The sequence below is a fragment of the Ceratotherium simum genome, chromosome 12 (genome assembly GCF_057802395.1).
Source record: "Ceratotherium simum simum isolate JZ-2026a chromosome 12, ASM5780239v1, whole genome shotgun sequence".
Taxonomy (NCBI): Eukaryota; Metazoa; Chordata; class Mammalia; order Perissodactyla; family Rhinocerotidae; genus Ceratotherium; species Ceratotherium simum.
In genome coordinates this window covers 65,828,537-65,849,207 of record NC_141911.1, presented here as the reverse complement: position 1 = coordinate 65,849,207, position 20,671 = coordinate 65,828,537, and the positions used below count along the sequence as shown (strand labels likewise).

General features: G+C 39.2%; 1 protein-coding gene across 6 annotated transcripts in view; it reads right to left on the bottom strand.

The window, feature by feature from the left end:
• The window catches only part of CAMK2D (calcium/calmodulin dependent protein kinase II delta), a 296,028-nt gene that overhangs the window by 194,924 nt on the left and 80,433 nt on the right, over positions 1-20,671 (bottom strand). For all 6 annotated transcript variants that reach the window (XM_087437704.1, XM_004426556.3, XM_014784565.2 and 3 more), the window contains exon 3: positions 2,740-2,799. In XM_087437704.1, coding sequence (XP_087293830.1) covers positions 2,740-2,799 — 60 coding nt within the window. The remainder of the gene's footprint in view (positions 1-2,739; positions 2,800-20,671) is intronic.

The following is a 20,671-nucleotide window of genomic DNA, read 5'->3' as shown; positions in this document are numbered from 1 at the left end:
ACTACGGCATCTGTCTTTAAAACACTCCTTTGTTCTCTGCGCTTACTATTTTATGACAATCACTGTTGTTGTTTAATCATTTTTCTTTACATGAGTAAATACAACATTGTCAGATTCCATGACACGGAGATCCACTAATTAAGATAAGAGAAAATGAAAACTCAGCCTCATTTCTCCAATTAGAAAAAAAGCTTTGGTGGAATCCACTGGACAAGCTCCGGTCTCAGGGCCTTTACACAGGCTGTTTGTTCCCTCTGCCTGTAAAGCTTTTTTCCCTAGAGAGCCAAACGAGTTCCTTCCTCCTGTCTCTTAGATCTTTACTCAAATTCCATTCTTTTTGTGTGTGTATGTGAGGAAGATTAGCCCTGAGCTAACATCTGTTGCCAATCCTCCTCTTTTTGCTGAGGAAGAGTGGCCCTGGGCTACCATCCGTGCCCCATCTTCCTCTATTTTATGTGGGAGGCCTGCCACAGCATGGCTTGATAAGCAGTGTGTTGGTCTGCACCCAGGATTCGAACGTGCAAACCCTGGGCCACCAAAGTGGAGCATGCAAACTACACCACCGGGCCAGCTCTCAAATTCCATTCTCAATGAAGTCATCCAGACCAATTTTTTAAAACTGTAATGCCCAACATTCCCAATTTCCTTTCCCTGCTTTCTTTTTCTCCTCAGTAATTATCACACTCTAACATCCTATACTTTGTTCGTTGTCTGTCTACCCCAACAATGCAAGCTCCATGGGGGTGGGAATATTGGTCTGTTGTGTTCCTACTGTCTTCCCAGAATATTAATCTATTGAGTGAATGAATGATACGAGTTAATTTGCCACTGTTACGATTTTTGAGACTGTGTCTTAGAAGTTTAATCTCTGTGATTTATACCCTGAAGTACAGGATCACCAGAAATCTCTCCTGTGGCTAGGACTAGGTCAGAGAGTTCAAGGACTTGGAATTTCCACAGTTGCGTTCATACTCCTGAAATCTTCAGAGAAGACAACCTCAAGTGAGACAACCAAGGAGTTAGGACGCTGGCTGCCATGGACCCCTGAGAAAATGACATGTTGTCTTGGAGTGTGCCGATAGTGCTGTCTATGTCACAAACTATAGAACTTTCCCTAGCGTACAACTTCTCCTTTTCTGGTAAAGTTATTCTGCATAAGCTGTCAAAATGAAAATTGTTCTTATTTTAGTTTGGGTGTCCCCAGAATGTTTGACTTTGGTCTCCTAGAGGAAACGAAGGCAACTTGTTTCATGATCTACAAAAACTGAGTTTCACAGAAGGACCCTGATTAAAAACAAAACAAACAACTCTCCTTCATAAGAATAACAAGTTCAATAAACAAAGATTTCATTTTATCTTAAACCTGAACAAAAGGTACTCTTTGAACTATAGTGGGTCACATTGTGTAACTTCTCTTTAGCCAGTATTATGGGCTGAATTGTGTCCCTCCAGAATTCATGCTGAAGTCCTAACTCTCAGTACCTCGGAATGGGACTGTATTTGGAGACAGAGTCTTTAAAAAGATAATTAAGTTAAAATGAAGTCATCAGGATAGACCCTAATCCAATATGACTGGTGTCCTTACAACAAGAACAAATTACACCAGCGACCTCAGACAGAGGGAGGACCATGTGGAGACAGGGGGAGAAGAGAGCCATCTAAAAGCCAAGGAGAGAGGCCTCAGAAGAAACCAACCCTGCCGACACCTTGATCTCAGACTTCTTATTTCCAGAATTGTAAGACAATAAATTTCTCTGTTTCAGCCACCCAGTCTGTGGTACTCTGGCAGTCCTGCAAACTAATGCAGCCAACCAAGAAACGCCATAGGCTTTCACCAGAGGAAACCACTTGTGGAGAGGTAGATTTACACTTCAGAGCTGTCGTGCTCTGTCTCCAAACCCAAAGCTTCCTTTTAGTCAGCTGCTAGTTTGGAAACGCTTCAGCTTTACTTGGTAGCATCTATTCATTCACTTAAGAACCTGAGAAGCACCCACAAAATGCAAGATACTAAAAACTTCAAGGCAGGAATAGAAACTGAATGGTCCCATACATAAAAATAAAAGAACTACAAACCTCAGAAAACGATTTTGCTAATTCTACTGCATCATCACTCCCTCTCTCACTACTTCTACATCAGAAATGCTTTGGTTGACAATAAAACTAAGAGCTGGGACAGTAACATTTTTTCCAAAATAATCAAAACTACTGTCACAGAACCTAGCTTATGCATACACATATATTGTTCATTCTTTCTTTTTCTTTGTTTCTTTCTTCTATTTTTCTTATACTTTAATTTTTTTTTATTTTGAACATTATCAGGCTATTTTATAACTCATGAGAGATAATATTCTAAAATAATTTTACTAGTTTCTGGAATAGAATCAATGATTGTAAGGTAAACTTTTTACAAGATAAGTGAAAAGCAATTTAGCTGCCTAAAATAATGCATCGGTTCTGTCTCTCCATACTTCAGCAGCAGCAGCTGAACAATCCTTAAAGACACATAAAAGCGCTAGTCAACTAATAATACCTTATATTATTTTTAAAGTGTTAGTATATAGAGAACTGTTACTTTTTGAAAAACTTTAAAGAATGAAATGTAACCAAGACCAAAAGTTAGTAAACTATTTGTTAATAGCTGCAAATATTCTAGATTATTAAAGTAACATTTTTTAACTGGAGTAAAAATACATAACATAAACCTGTAATATTTAAAATGTACTGAAAACTTTTCATTACCAATATTGGGGTGCTTCAAAAGACGGCAGATTCTAGCTTCCCTTTCCAGTTTCTGATGATCTGTTTAAAAAAAAAAAGAAATAACAACAATTAGCAAAAAAGATTAAAAGACAGCATTCCAAAATGACATAAAGCCTTTACATTTACTTATCCTTTTTTTTAAAAAGGTGATTATTTGAATTGGAATTAGGTGAACACAGTACAGTTTAACAATCTAATTTTCTTTATTTTCATTGGTGTGATGATTGATAGAGTGGGGTACAGAACAGAGCTGGATTTAGACATGGGCTAAGAAAACAGCGAAAATGGCACAAAACAATAGTATTCTTTCTGATCTTTCCTCTAAGTGTACATTGTTACAACAACTTAACCCAAAGTAGACACACACATTTGAGCAGAGGATGCATATCTGGAAAGTGGAATGCCAACAGAACCAGCGCTAAACGGAGTTAATTTCAGTTTATCCCCAGTGGAGCAGTGTTCCCTGTCCAGTAAGGTTTTCTATCAACCACTCTTCATACAGTTGTTGGTCCAGCTTCCTAGGTGTATGACGCTCTTCCTTATATTAAGGACTTCCAAAAACCCCAAGCTGCCTGCCCATCTTCACCCTTCTCTGTTTCCCTAACTACTCCTTTGAAGGGGCATAGACCACTGCAAACTTGCATTTTAAGAACCTTCTGATACTCTTCTTTGGTTTATTTGTGGTGGTTCATATGCACATAATTATAACCAAAATCACTAGCCAAAGCACAAAATAAATGGCAGACAGAGGCAAGAACACCACAGAAACACATGTTGCCAAACAGTGCTGCAGAGTGGTCCTTAGCTGAGAGCGCCTTTACACGGAGCACCTGATTTAAACCTCACCCGAGCCCTCTGAGATAGGCAATGTGTGAAAACTAAGGCCTAGAGAGGCTCCGTGACTTGCCCTAGATTATAAAGTCAGTAAATGGCATCCACCAAATTGGGTCTCATTAACTAGTGTCATAAAATGGCCTTAAGAGGATGGGGGGACACCTACCTAACCACCCACACAGAGTCTATGTCAACGGTCCTTGAACTCTGTGGTCTCAGAACCCCTCAACACTTAAAAATTATCGAGGACCCCAAAGAGCTTTTGTTCATGTGGATTAGATCTATTAATGTTTACTCTATTAGAGATAAAACTGAGAAAAACTTTACATATAGATTAATTCATTTAAAAACAATAATGAACCCATTAGTAACATAAGTGATTGCATTTAATTTTTAAACTTATTTGGAAATAATTAAAACGTATATAAATTTGAAGAATAAGAATACTACAAAAAACACCTGTATACCGTTTATCCAGATACATCTATATACACATTTTGCCAATTTTTTATATCTACGCTCTCTTCCTCCCTGTGCATGTATATCTACATGTATATGTATACACATATTTATCTAATTGACACACACACGTACAAATGTATAAATGAATATTTATATTTTTACCTAAAACAATTTTTTCTGAACCATTTGAAGGTAAATTATAAACATCAATGCCCTTTACCCCTAAAATTTCAGTATGTATTACCTAAGAATTGTGATATTCTCTTACAATCATGGTATAGTTATCTTCAGCAAATTTAATATTGATACATTACTTGAAGCTACCATCCATACTCCAATTTTGTCAATTTAACCCAATGATGCCCTTTATGGCATTTTTCTCCTTCTACTGCAGGATCCAGTCCTGGGTCAGATACGGCATTTAGTTGTCATTTCTCTTTACATTCCTTTCATCTACAATAGTTCCACAGTTTTTATGACCTGACATTTTTTAAGAATACTATTATGTCCATATTTTAAAGAGAATGCTTTTCATTTTGGTTTTGTGAAGTGTTTGCTCCTGATTTGATTTAGGCTACACATTCTCAGCTAGAACATTATCCTTCCCAGGCTATCCCATCTAGAGGTACACATTGTCCAACCGCTCCTCCAAAGCGGTGATAACTCAGGTCACCACATCAAGGTGATGTTGAATTGCTCTGCTAAATAATTACTTTTTATTTTTCCTTATTTTTCCTTTGTAAGTGAAGAAATAGGCAGAGAGACATTTTAAGGCCACAAAAACATCCTGTTCTTCATAAGAATTTCCCTCTAGATTTAGCATTTGGTGATGATTCCTGCCTGAACCAACCGTTACTACGATGGTAGCAAAAGGCTGGTTTCCCAACTCCAGCACAGTAACGTATTTTTCATGAAAAATACTATATTTTCAAAAAAAAAAAAAGGCAAGAAGAGTGGCACCATTTTACATTTTTGCAAATCTCTTTGATGTCTGGCTTAATAGAAGACAGCTGTATTCTCAGGTTTGCTTCTATATTCAATCTGTTACAATATGTTGTTTTGGTTGAAGTGTATGAAGAAAAGCTGACCTCACAAGGATGTGTAGTTGGAAAAAGAAGTATTATAATAGCCTTTTCAGATAACTAGATATTATTCGTTAACATTACACCAAACCTCAACAATTGGTAATTTCTTAAAGGTTAGTTGCCATGTGAAATCCAAAATTTAATCAATGAACTTTATGAACCATATTAGTGAAGTTATGAACTTTAATGTTTAAGTCAAATTTATTTTCAACATTGTACATTGTCCAATATAATCAAATTTTACTCTGCTATATTAAAATCCATTGCCCTTTCTTACACTTTGAATCTCTTACTGAGGCATAATCTTAGAACATGATGCACCCTCATTTGGAAAATATTGGTTCAATATATTATATAGTTCTTCCAAATGTTGACACATTTCATTATACACTATCATAAAAATAACAATTATTAATATCACCACTAATCTCATCAGAATAATCTTTAAATTTTGGAATCATTCAAGTTCTCATGGATAGATTCAAGTTTTCCAAAATTCTAATTATTGTTCAAAAGCTTCAATTGTGTTATTGGCAATAAATGCTGTCAGTTTTTTTCCTTGAAGCGATAGGCTCACTTTATTCATTTTTGAGAAAAAGTCTGTTGAAAACTTGGGTCTGAATAATCATAGCTAGTTTATCAGTTGTTATTTCAAGTAAAAATGGTGTTCCATGAAAAAGCAGCTGGTTCAGCTTCTAACTCAAACAACCACACAGGTACTTTTCCTTGAGACAACTATTATACCTTGATATGGAATAGAGGCGCTTTACCATTCTTCCCATTTAGTCATGCAGAATGTTGCAAAGATGTGTGTGATCAGAGGCCAAGATTTAATAACAGTAATAATTATAATTGGTTCATCAAGGACAATCTTAAGTCAAGTGAGCTTTTTTGTTGGTCTACCAGTGCATGTTGCTGAAAAATACAAAGACTAATAGTACAGTTTAATGCCACTGCCTTGATTCACCCAAAAGCCCCAGCAATTTTATCCACTCTTTCTTTTGCATCGTAAGTACAAATGTCAACACATACCAAAACAGGGCCGACAATGTTTTAGTTTTATTATGAAAATAGTTTGACCTTGTAGATCGCCTAAGAGGGTTTCAGGGACTCCTGGGTCTGCAGACCACACTTTGAGAACCACTGGTATGTTCTGTAAAGAACTGTTTCATATAATACTTATCTTTTTGGCAGTTTAGGAAAACATTTTGAACATATATAGTGTTATTTAATAGCTCAAAGAGAAACAGTGGTTTAAAGAATCAGGACAACAGTGGATAGGATTTAACAGTGTATCCATTACATCTGGTTTACCAAATATAAAGTCACACATTCTCTGGCCTTACCACCATATAAAACTACAAGTACTTCAAACAAATGTAAATTCTTCAAAGCCCGTATCTCTTTAACAGGTCCTCATTCTCCTCTCTCTCTATTTTTTTTGGTGAGGAAGATTAGCCCTGAGCTAACATCTGTTGCCAATCCTCCTTTTGCTGAGGAAGATTGGCCCTGGGCTAACATCCGTGCTCATCTTCCTCTACTTTATATGCGGGACGCCTGCCACAGCATGGCTTGATAAGCTGTGCATGTGTCCATGCCCAGGATCCAAACCTGCGAACCCTGGGCCACTAAAGCAGAGCCCATGAACTTAATCACTATGCCACCAAGCCAGCTCCATCAGGTCCTCATTCTTAAGACAAGGGGCCTCTAGAATATTCTTATTTAGAAATATACAAGTAAACACAAAAGGTTAAGCCATATTTTGAAAATTCATCTAATATCATCTTAAATACTGTAAAGTGTCATATGTAAAGCATATGAAAAACATATGCTTACAGAAACTATAATTTTGTCTTGGAGACAGGGATATGCAAATACATATGCTAAACCATGTGAGACATATTATCATCTGATACATATATAATCACGTTAAAATAAAGAAAAACAAGATAGCAAAACAGACCTTTATCCACAATAAGTGGTCAGTTTTAGCTAGAGATGAACATAATTGCAGAATTTTATATAGCCTATTCCCATGGGCTGAACTGTGACCCGGTAAAATTCACATGTTGAACTCCTAACCCCTATACCTCAGAATGGGACTGTATCTGGAGATAGGGTCTTTAAATGGGTAATTAAGTTAAAATGAGGTCATTAGGATGGGCCCTAATTCAATATAACTGGTGTCTCTATAAGAGAAGGAGTTTAGGACACTGACACCACAAAGGGAGACACAAGGAGAAGACGGCATCTACAAGCCAAGGGGAGAGGCCTCAGAAAAAACCAACCCCGCCGACTTCCTGATCTCAGACTTCTAGCCTCCAGAATTTGAGAAAATAAATTTCTGTTGTTTAAGCCACCTTGTCTGCGGCACTTTGTTAGGGCAGCCCTAGCTAACTAACACACCTAAGTATTGGTTTTCTAATGCCATATGACAAATTGCCACAAACTCACAAGCTTAAAACAACACACAGTTATAGTCTCACAGTTTCTGTGGGTCAGGAACCTGGGCATAGTTTAACTGAGCCCTTTGCTTTAGGGCTTCTCACGAGGCTGCAATGCAAGTATCAGCCAGGGTTGGGGTCTCATCTGAAATCTTGACTGGGGAAGGATCTGCTTCCAAGCCCACATGGTTGGTGGTAGCATTCAGTTCCTCAAGAGTTGTTGAGCTGAGGGTCTTAGTTCCTAGCTGGCTGTTAGCTGGAGGCTGCCCTCACTTCCCTGTCATGTGCCAACATGGCAACTTGCTTCATCAAAGCCACCAAGAGAAAAAGTCTGCTAGCAAAAGAGAAGTCACTCTCTCATCTAGCCTGATCACAGAAGTGACATCCCATCACATTTGCCATATTCAATTGGTTAGAAGCAAGTCACTAAGCTGGCCCACTTTTAAGGGAGGTAATTATACAAGGGCAGGAATACCAGGAAGCCAGGATCACTGGGGCCATCTTAGAGGTGTCTTGCCACATCTGACTTTACAACAATAGCACTGATGTTTTCATGGGCTTTCTCTCTGATAAGCAGCTTTGCTTACTTTTTCTTCCATACAATCACAGAACTTAGTGATCTCCTACGAATCATAAGGCATTCTGCTCTCTCCCACTGAGGCATGTTTTGACATCCCAAACATGATGATAGAACTAAAGTTTTCATTAAAACCAGAATTTAGCAATAATGGAAATTCATATCACCTGGTGTGCTTCACATTCAACATCAAGTTCACAACTTTACTTTGGAGGGAGTAGGTAGGTGAGGAGGAGTGATTAAGTGCCTATTATTACCAAAAGCACTTTTCTGTATTTATCCTGCTAAAGAGATGAATTAGTTTTACATTTAAAATTTCCTTTACTTTTAATTCAGTCTGCAACAAAAGTCATGCATCCAAGCTCATCACTCCCAGCTCTCACGACGACAACGGTAAGAGGCAAAGACAGATTATAAAAGGCAAGACATCCAGAATACTGTTTATCACCATTTGAAGATTTTCTTTTATTATCCACATGCCCTGCAGCTAGTGTAGAACCAGCTTCATTTATCATTTAATAATCAAACTATAATAGTTTGGTTTTATTCTTCCTTTGAAGCTCAAAAGTCCACACTATTATATGAATAAAAATATAACCCTTCAGGCTACAATCATGTTGGGTCTGAGAAGGTACATGCTGTTAGCAATATATGGTTGAATACCTACTATATCAACAATGCCTTAAGGAAAATATATTATCATTTAGTTTTGACATGAAATTAGCAAGGAAGAGTATTACCCAGTATGGAGACATCTGGATTTTAAAACAGTTTCTGAGAATTTTGAGAAAATGTAATTATTTCCTCCCGGCTTTCAGATACTTTGATACTTTTTTAACTTAATATCAAATGAAGTGAAAAAATGTGAATTCAGATCTAATGAAGCACTATCTTCCACTCCTGTTTCAAATCAAATTTTAATCTTTATGCAGAATAACTCTGATCACAAATGGAAGTTAAAGTGCTGGCCCCGACCCACTTCCACAAGGCAACAGGAGGATCGCCAAAGCTCACAATGACCTACTGATCTGGCCACACCAAGGAAAGGGGTTTTACCAATAAGTCAATGTCAAAAGTAACTACCCCCCAAATGCGAAAGCTTTAAAATGTTAACTTCTTGGGAGGGAATCTAATAGTCATTGCTTTCTTACATAGTGACACATAAAATAATTTAGTCATTGTGACACGACAGGGACATCATGATTAGCATTCATTATTACCCTGCTACGACTCAGTCAAGCCCTCAGAGGCTACTGAGCCACAAAGCCCACAAGTCCGTGCCCTGTGTCCCAGTCTGCTGCCCGCCCCTCCACGTGGATCGCCCTGTCAGCACAGGCAGTGCCGAGGCTCAGCTTGGGCAGGGGGAGTTGTGCCTTCTGTCATGATTGGTCACTTACACCTCCTCCACCCCACACACATAAGTGCAAACATACCACCTAAAGAAGCCAGGGATTTGCCACACCCAAGAGGGTTTAACTCTTCTAGCTCCCTCTCCCTACAAACTATCCCTAAAATAATCTTATACAGAAACTATGGAGGAGTTGGCCCTGGGGCCCACGACAATGGAGAGTTTGAAATCCAGCTCCATCATTCAAGTTTGTTCTGCTGGCCTTTTGGCTTGCCAGCTGAAGCTGCTGCCTTCCCTGCTCCTAGAGCCTTGGTTCTGTGCTCCAGTTTGAGATCAATGCCTCATATCTGTCCATTTTTGAGAGGTTAATCCTGCTCCTCTGGCTTCTGCATTACAACCAGCCCAACATGATTCTCAACTTTTCCCACATTTGTTCAGCTTCTAAGAAACTACAGTCGCAAGTGAGAGGCATTCCTGCTCCTCCTCTAAAACCAAACCTGGCTGGCTGTCCACTCTCAGAAGAGGGAAGATGAAACAAAATGGACCTAAACTGCTTTAAGTTTCATATTCTTGCATCTGTTTATTATACATTTTCTATGTCTTCATGTTTTTTGCTGTCAGCTCTTACTGCTGTATCTCCAGTACATAAAACAGTTTCAGACGCACATAGGCATTAAATAAATGTTTGTTGAATGAGTAAATGAATGAATAATTGCCCCTTCCTTGTATCATAGCTGCTGTGAACTAAGAACCAAGAAAAACAAGAATATAAAAATATAAAACAATCACAAATAACCCGGCAGTGAGAACCTGAAGAGATCTTTTCTGAAGAGAAGGTCCAATCTTTAGCACACGGATTCTGGAGCACTACAATGTGGCTATTCAGGGGTCTTATTCCTGGTGGTTTTGGAACTCATTCTGAATACATTTTTCTTGTTGGAGAAATTACTTCTGGCTAAATGAGGCATTCCACTGGTAGGAATACAGATTCTGTCCATTTAAGTAGGTCGCTTTTAAAACCACACTGTAAGCTAGAAGGAGCTATTTAAAGGTCACTTTGTTATAAAACCTGAGCATGATGTATATGGATTTAAAGCTGTCAAATTCATTTCATAAAAGGTTTTTTAAATTCATAATTAAATATTACACTTTCACTGTACCCATTTATTTTGAACTATGCTTTATCCCTACCATAAATTTGATTTTTTAATGATTTGACCTAGATTCTTCCTGGTATCAGATATTGGTCACTCCCCATCACTTCTGCTGCCCACTAATATCGTGGACAAGTCAGTAAGATCCTATAACTACACAGAACAATGTTCTTCCTTTCATGGTAAAGTAGAATTAGATATATGTACTGAAAGTTCATATATCTTAATTTAGCAATGAAATCCCTTGAACAGTTTTTTCTGTGTGGGAAGCTCATTCAAACGTTAAATTCTGAATGATGAAGTCAGTCCAACCTCCACTATATATGGATTGAAAACCATGGTTTGTGGTTTATTTTTTTGTGGAAAACGTTTTTCCCGCAACTTCTTTTTTAACATCCAGTACGTGGAAGATGAGCCAGGCCTCTGCTTCATCATACCTTCTTTCTGCAGTTTCATCTGTGGAGGAAGAGGGAACTGTCCACTGGTGCTGGAGAAATAAAAGCCCATAATGAAAGTTCGTGACTTTGTAGAACCCTAGACACAGAGACAGCCCAGAGGGATGGAAAGCTCTCAGGTTCCAGAGCAAAGCAGACAAGAGTTGCTGTGTGGTTCTACCATCTTCTGCTAGCTGGGTGTCAAAGTTCCTTGACCTCTCAAAAGATCCATCTATAAAATGGGCATAAAATATCCAGCACCGGTCACTGTATCTGAACAAAGTAGGCACTCAATAAATTATAGTATCATTATCATTATTATTACTAAAAATCTGTTCAATTTTAAAAGAACTAAATTCCTAAAAGATATATTAAAAAATACATTGGGGCCAGCCTGGTGGCATACTGGTTAAGTTTGCATTCTGCTTCAGTGGCCCAGTGTTCGTGGGTTCAGATCCCAGACACGGACCTACACACTGCTCATCAAGCCATGCTGTTGCAGCGTCCCATACATAAAAAAAGTAGAGGAAGATGGGCATGGACGTTAGCTCAGGGCCAATATTCCTCACCAAAAAAAAAAAAAAAAGTATTTTAATTCCATCAAAAAGTATTCATTTTACATGTACTCTAATATACTATGAAAATAAGTCTTTTCCATAAAATCATATGATTATGCTATTCCAGCCATTGGTAATTGAAATAGTGGGAGAATTACTGATATCTGTGGTCAGAAAGAGACAAAATCAAGACAGTAAAATATGGAGAAATACACAAAGTTATTCAGTTTTATGGTATACTCTAAATACCTCAAAAATAAACAAGACTACAGAAAACATTTTTATTTGAGTATAAAATTCATAAACAAATTAAATTTCCAGTTTTATATACAAACTAACTATATTCTTTTATTCATCCATTTCACACATCCACAATGAATGCTGTTCTGATAAATAATTTATCATATAATATCGTTACAGAGGAAGCTACCTCAATATAGTTAGCCTATTTCTTAGGACTGTAATGGAATAAATGGCGAAATTTGATAGCACCCTTCTTATGCTGCCCTACAGGAGAAACAGTTTCCCTCTTCCACCGCAATGATGGCACTCATTCAGACACACGATATTATATCTGCTATGAAGATAGTGCTTTACACAACACTATGCAAACGTAAAATAAAATCTCTATCTTATGAAGCTCCTGCTCAGGAGTAATTAAATGAGGGTACAACTTGTCATAGACCTTTTAAAATTGCAAACAATGGTAAACATTAATTTATAAAAATGTTTCATATAAATGTTTATTTACTATCTGAGTTTACAGAATATCTACACACCCACCAAGAACCGAATGAGGAGACGGGAGCACTCTGTTCAGACGTAACAGAAGCCCCAGCGGAGGCCCGCAGTGAGCCTCTCACTAGTTCTGGGAGACGCGTGGACTGAGAGACTCTGAGCTGAGCTCTCCTCCTTTGGGAGGGGACACGGTAGCACAACTGGTGGCACACAGGCACAGGGCGCCTACACTGAAGAGGAGGCTGCTGCTGGAGGGTAGGTCTCCTCCAGACGACACAGCGAGGAGACGGGCAGGAGCCCTGCTTCCGCCCCTCGGTGCACCGGGTGACGCTGGCCAGCTCCCCTAGGGTCGCAGCCTCTGATGGCGTCGCCGTCCTCCTCTCCCGGGGGCGCTCCGCCTGCCTGTGTGTCTACCGTTCTGCTAACATGGCGATACCACTCACTGCACGTTCCGGGGCAGGAACTGGTGTTGTGAGGGTCACCAGAGGATTCCGTCAGGAGGAGCAAACCAGGAAGCCTAAAAACAGGAGGGTGGCATCCAGAACAGGCAGAGGGGCAGGACAAGTCCCTGCACTGGGTCACAGTCAAGGCTTGTCCACAAGAGGAGAGCAAAACTTTCCAAGACGGCATTTAGGGCACAAGGCGTCGGACTGAGAGCGCACACAGAGCAGAAGACGGTCTGTCAACAGTACTATCCTACACATCACGTCTTTGTGATTGTTAATATAAAAAACAAACCTTCATAGAAACAAGTTATGAGGATAGTAGTTAGTGCATATTAAGAGCTAAAGATATTTCAATTTATCTATACCTTTATTTTAATTGTACATCAATAATTTAATCCATACACATTTTTTTTAATATTCTAATTATATTCCTGTAAAGAGGTAATGAGATGAATTTTATATAATATATCGTTCTGCCCTCAGTCTCCACAACTTGGTCTACACAGCACTCTCCCCTAGGTGCAATTTCACTTGTGATTTTGGAAAGATTTCCTGCACAATTCCATTTTCCTGCATAGGCATAACAGAGCCAAGTCACTGGAGACACTTGGTATTAAAATCTTTCAAACTATCTAGAGACTAAAAGAGCTCAGAACGGAAACAAAGCACACTAAAGGTATATACAAGCCACGCTTACCATTTTTTCCAGAGGCCTAGATGATTTTCACAGGCAGTTGCATATGAACACTAGAGAGCACTTACTTCAGGGATTTTTCTATTCTTAAATATGTTTTTCCAATAATTAAGTACAAACAATTTATTCAAAATGTGAAAAGTATAAAATCTTTATATAGCTTTCCACAGGACATTTTTCCTTATGTAGTTTAATATTAACATATTAAAAATAGAGATAAAATAACTTTGGATGATAATTTAGAAGAATGAAGGAAAGGAATGTAAGAAACATAGATTTTTATGGTTCATCTAAGCATCTGGAACATTCGGTTATTCATTTTTCTGGGAATGAGTTTCCCCCGTAGCTGTGATGCTAACATAGCTTAAACCTCAGGGCCTTTCAGATACATGAGCCCCTGAAAGGATCTTAGCTATATGATCATGTTTTCATACAACTTGCAAAACAAGATGTTTTAACACAATCAGTTATGATCATTATTTCTTTCCACTCCTTCTTTCCCTGCATCAAATTTCCCCTTATGTTGAGTGATACTGGAGTGGCCTCAAACACTTCTGAGATCTCGCTGAGGGGAAGTTGAGTTGAGGATACAATTTAGCTTGCATTTAATGAAACATATTTACCTGGCTGGCAGTCACTTCTGGGTGCAGTTTGTTACTGCTAGTCACCCCAATGTAGGAATGCCTCCAGGAATACGCGCCCACCCCAGCCTGTCAGGGATGATGGCACATCCCAGAGGTGGTATCGTGATATGAACTTACACTACAGTTCATCCCACAAGTGTGTGCGCAGAGGAGGAAGATCAGAGTTTATTTTTGCTATTTCTCTGGATTTTGTTGTGCTTTGCAGTACCTGCCACATTTTTAAAATTTATATTTTCTTGTGAACATTTTTATTGTAAATATATTTTTACTTTTGAGCTTAATTTTGTATGTGTAATTTTGTTTTCTTTTCCTTAAAGAGAATCTCTCAAACTGCATGAACTTCAGGCCCTACTAAACCAGATCCATACTCCTTACTATACTTACGAAAAAAAGTAAAAGATAACTCGTTTAAATTCTATACATAAAAAACCCACATATAATAAAATACTTGCAAAATTTATAGTATTAACCTTCTTCTTTAAGTAAATAGAAACTCATTTACATCGCTAAGACCAGTCATTAAAAAGCCATACATCTTATGTTACATTAGTCATGAGTGACCAGCCATAGCGAAAAGATCACCAAGTTGAAAATCAGGGAGAAAAATGGCTTCCAGTACCGGCTCTGCCAGGAACAAGGGCAAAAAAGGGTAAATCTTGTAAGTGTGAAAAACTATATTTACTTTTCTCTACCCTATGAAAATACTACAAATATGAGTTAATGATCTTTATATTTAGGGTAAAAACATCCCTATGTCAGACATGATACTTAAATATATTTATTAAGCATTTTTATTAAGCAGACACAAGGATACTGATGGATGTTTTGCAAGATAAAGTAACTTATTATGGTCTAGCTATTCGTGAACTAGGAATTAAACTAGAAATTATTGGTTTTAATAATAATAATACACTTTAATTTGGAGAAGGAAAGTGAAAGTATCATCTATTGAACTGTACTCCCCAAGTTAAAAATTCAAGACACTTCACGTCTTGCCTCTACATATTTTAATCATATATTCCTAGTTTACCACATTTTGTGGATGCTTCTATTTCCTACACACACACACCCACACACACACACAAATATGAGGTTTAACGTAGCCACCTAAATGAAAAAAATACTACCGAAACAGATTAAAATGAAATAGTCTCAGTGTTAGCTGAAATCCTGAAGGCTAAAAATTAAACAATTGTCAGGTACAGGGTGCTAAAACCATATACACAGGACTTGCCAAGAGGTCACCTGAAGCCATTCTGCCATCATAAGCCCATTGCTCACTTGCAGATGTACAAGAGCAGGTAATGAGACCAACAGGGAGGACTGCTCTGGATAGAGTCATTAGAACACTCTGCATCCCCTCCTACCCCACACTGGGAAGGAGCTTACTCAAGGGAACCAAATTAAGGTAGAGAAGGGGTGTCTCTGAGAGAATTATTTGAAGAGGTGCATCCCTTAGAGTTTGAGAAAAATAAGAATGGCTACCTATTCTAAACCTGAATCTAAAGGCATGAAATTGTGGCTGGCCAGCTGCCCCGGAATTGCAAAGCAAAGGGGGCTCTGTGATCAGGCTATACTTTCACCAGTGGCAAGACAAAGATGAAGGTTTCCATGAAATCAGATGTGAGCCCACAGGAGGGATTGATTATTTTACAAGACACAACTCCCAAGAGTACCACCTGGGGAGGCAAGGTGATCCCAAAAGAGGGGTGGAATGCCAGACACCCAGGAGCTGGAAAGAAATAGCTGGAAACATCCAAGCAGGGGAGACATGGCCATCATCAGCATAACTGTCACCAGAGGTCCCTAGGAGGAATTGTCCAAAAACCCACAAAAATGCCCCACGAGAGAGAGCCAGCAATCACACATCCATCAGACAGTAGCAGTGCAGATTAGAACTGTGCTGCTGAAATCAGACTTGCCCACCTCCTTACAGCTCTGTTCTGAAGGCACCAAACAGCAGCCAGTGACCGGGGAGGAAGTGTTGGTACCACACCCTCCCTGGTCCATGGGGACTCTCAAGCCTGAAACACATCTGACCTGGGAGAAGGCAGAAGTTTCAAATGATATTACACTAGTCAGGACTTTGTAATTTCTGAAATGAGGCTGTTCTTGTGACTAAAAGAAACTGCAAAGCTCTGAAATCTGACCAAGACTTCATCACCAGCAGCAGTGAACACGTACAGTGAATATGCACAGGAGCTGAGGAGGGGTAGTTTCGGTGGGGTGCAAATGACCTGATTATAGTACTTTAATACAATAGAGATTATAAATACTTTCTTTAACAAATCTATAACCGCCTAGAATTTGGATTTACTGAATATTATTTCCTTCACATCACATTCCTTTGTTTTCAGAGTTTCATGTTCAATTCTCTTTGGAAGCAGAGCTATGAAGAACAATCTAGATGGATTACAGTAGAGCACCTGTTAAACGTGCTTGTGTACTTTCCAATCACCTCAAAATTTTCTAGATAACTTACACCTTGGGAGTGTATCATCTCATTTTTTCTGATCTTGAAATTACAATGCATCTGAAACGCAAGATAAAATTCCCTGGACTTACGAGAGTGGCATTCTTAATTCATCATCATTCTAGATGTCACCCTTCATCCTTCACTGGGCGTGAATATTTATCTTTTACGAAGAATGCTCTGTCTCAAGTAAGTGCTGCATCATTTAGAACACGTCGTTGGCAGTGGCACAGCATTACACACTGCCCCAGCTCTAGCGCAAGAGCTTTTTGCAACTCTGCCTGGCCCAACACCCACAGTTTAAGGGAAGCGATTAAATGCCACCTAAATCAACTTTGATTCCTTCTAAACTCTGAAAGAGGAAGATGTCTGCCTCTATGTGGCAAACTTGAAAGCTGACAGGCAAAAATCTGTGCTGGACTGGCATGTGAAATTAACTTCCACTCCCATGTGAAATGAACAGACCCCCTGCCCAGCTGCTAAGTGTCTGACTTCAGAGTGACACTGAAAACAATTTCTGATTTGTGTTAATCCTCAGGTATTACTAGAATCAAATCAAGGCTCCCTAACAGCTGGAAAGGGGGCAGGGAAGCCCTAGGAGCTTGCCGGGTTGTTGTATCACAGTTAAAAGAAATCAATGGCTGCCTCTCCCCAGGGAATAAAACACCAGAGGCACTAGGGAGAAACCCACACTATTTGCTCCTTAAAACCTGAGACTCGAGGAATTCTGCCAAGTGACCTGGAAATATGGGACTGTGACCAGAGGCCTCTGAAGAGAGCATCCCGCACTAGCTTCTTGCAAGAGACTCAAATATGCGGCAATAGTCCACCCTGCATATTCCATCCTTGACAGCTCGCCTGTCTCCCAAACAGTAGACCTCTTTTCCTTTTCACGTAGCCTAAGTCCCTACTTGTTTGTCCCTGTCCTTGTTCCTTTCACCCTAATATTATTTTAAAAATCTAGTGTAAAAATGATAGATTCTAACTGGAAATATATATACGACATATTTCAGCTAAAAGAAATAAATATCATTTAAAACTCCACTACCCAGATATACCATTATTTACACTGTGATGTCTGTCCTGTCAGTCTTTTCCTTTGCATATACATAACATACTACTTTTGACTATCAAATCATAGTTTATACACATTTGTAAACTGTCTAAATCCCTCAGGCAATTGCTTGGTACAGAGAGGCTGTATAAACGAGTGATACAAGCTTACAAACCTGAACTTGGGGAAGGGGAAGATACCTTCCAGACAAAAAATACCTGAGGCCTATCAGAGGATGTTCCTCCATGCAACTTCTGTCAAAATGACATGACTAACTGGCTGCTCAAAATATTTGCATAAATGGTAAAGTTCCCATGAAATCAGAGGGAAATTAATTATTCTGGTTAAAAAGTTCACTTTTGAAAGAAAAAACATGAGACTACTATGTAAAGAACGTACATGAAAAGGTAATTGTAGTGACAGAGGTAAAATACCACGTAACGTTTATAACATGTGCAGACATATTAAAATAAAAGCATTGAAACCTTCCATCTAAAATAGCTGCACTGTTTAATTCACTCATAATTTATCACTGTGCTTCATTCATCAGCACCCACCACTTGTCTTTGGGTAAGCCAGGAAGATGTATACTGGCTCTACACAAGTGATTAAGACACAATTCCTGCCATATTGGAATTTGCAACCCAGATGGGGAGACTCCTTTAGCTCTGATTTTGATATATCTATATACTGGCCAAAGTATAATGAAAATATGGAAAAAACATCACTCAAAATCCAGGCTATGTCTATCACACAAACCATTCAAATCTTATGAAATGTTAATTTGGCTTAAGTGGTCTCCCCCATCCCCCTTCCATTTCCCTCACCTCAACCATTCAGTCGACTTTATTATTAAAGACTTGGCTCCTAGCCAGTCTTCTACTTCACCCAAAGTTGGCCACCATGTTGGGCTACATCAACAAACACGAGGATAACTGGTCACAGCCTCTCGGTTCCCTGACCTCTTTGTCTCCATGAGCTTCACCTCCACTCCATTTTCCTCACCACCCTTGCACTTACTCTTTGAAACCTGGTCACCCATCCTCCAGAATCAGGAAGTTAAAAACCCTGATCTCTAACCATCAACTGCCACTTTCCAAATTGTTTGTTAAACATCTCCCAGGTAACTTTTTCAAACCATCAGGACCACCAGTCCGCTGGCTCCTCCACTTTGCCCAGTCGCTCAGCCCTCTCCATTATGTACTTTCCTCCACATCCCTATACACTCTCTGCTCCAGCTACACTAGCCTTCTCCGGGTTCCTCAAACGTGCCACGGAGTCTCCCACCTTAGAACCGCGGTGCGTGCTCCCCCACTGCTGCAGTACTCACTCCTCTTGCCTGGTCTATATCCACTCTTTCCTTATATTCTAAAAGAAGTATTTTCTCTTCAAGGAAGCCATTTCTAACACGCTCAAACACCCTACTGTTGGTTCTCACACACGGCATATACTCCACTTCATAGTCACTTGCCACATTTGTGATTTTTTTATTCAGTTGTAAGGTTTTTTTTTTTAACCATCTATCTCTGCAATAACCTGTAAGGTCCAGGACAGCAGGATCTACCGACGTTTTTGTTCCCCATTTTGTATCCTACACTGAGACAGTGTCTGGCACATAGCAAATAAGCAACAAATATTTATTAAATGAATTTGTGAAGAAACAGGAAAGCAGGAGTAAAAAAAGAATGGAGACTACTCTTGAATTAACCTGGCTTCCTTCCTTCTCCAAGGGCCACAGAGATATGAGGATACTCTGGTCAATCAACCCAGAGGCTTCTGTAAGAGTCAGACAAGACAAAACCAACTGAATAAGAAGGCCCTGTGTCAGCGTCAGATGAGAACTGAGCCTGGATTCTAGAAAATTCAATGCTTGCTGGATTGACGATGGTGGGATTACCCACCAGATTATCAGAAAGCTAAAATCAAGTTTATTTTATATATGACCATATGTATATCTGAACCATAGGCCCTAATTAAGGACAGTAATCAGTCAAGTAAAAATAGCCCCATGTATACACAGAAAAAAGTGGCTTTTCCAGGTGGCAGAATACATACAAACCTAAAGGGGCTATCTTACGACTGTTCTTGAGGACATCAGCATAAATACACAGCCAAGAGTATCTAGTAGCATTTTCATTCAATCTTCAAAGATCAACCACAACTGTTTTTAAAACAGCTATACAATAATAGCTAGTTGACAGAGTAACTGTCATGAAAGTAAAGATTTTAAAAGCCATGGTAAAATTTCAAACAAATGCAATATTTTATAATTTGATAGGTCTGGTCAGCTGAGAATCAGATTACCTGAGGGTTAAATGAAAGAAATTCTTTTTGTACGAGTTATCAATCTAAATCTTCGTAAGCTATGTTAACTCAAATCCTCGTTATAATAAAGAACAGGCCTGTGAGGGAGCCGGAGCAGAGGCAGCAGGCGGATCAGGGTGCCCTTCAGCAGGCCGGGTGGCACCCTGGGCAACTTACCTAACCTCACCAAACATCAGTCTCTTCGGTTGTAACGAGTGAAATCACCGTTCCACAGGACACATACAGGACTCCAAAGCCTGTTAGGCATCTACTCCTCCTCCTGACATCAGCGGGCTAGACCACAACCTTTTCCATTTCTGAGATTCTATACTTGGTTCCAGGATTCTTAGGGGTCTAGGGGGAGGCAAAGTACATTTAGCCCCAGGGCACTTCCCTAGCCTGATATTTCGAAAAAAAAAATTAATTTAGGTATACAACACAAACAGAAAATTGCATATGCCATAAGTATACTGTGCAATGATGTCTCACAAATGAACAGACCCATGTAACCAGCACATAGATCAAGAAACAGAAGCCCCTCATGCTCCCAGCCGCGACCTGCCACACCAGAGTGACCACTATCGCGATTTTGAACAGCCGAGATTGAGCTTGTTCCTGCACTTCATGTAAAAGGAATCATACAGTACGTACTGTGCCTGGGTT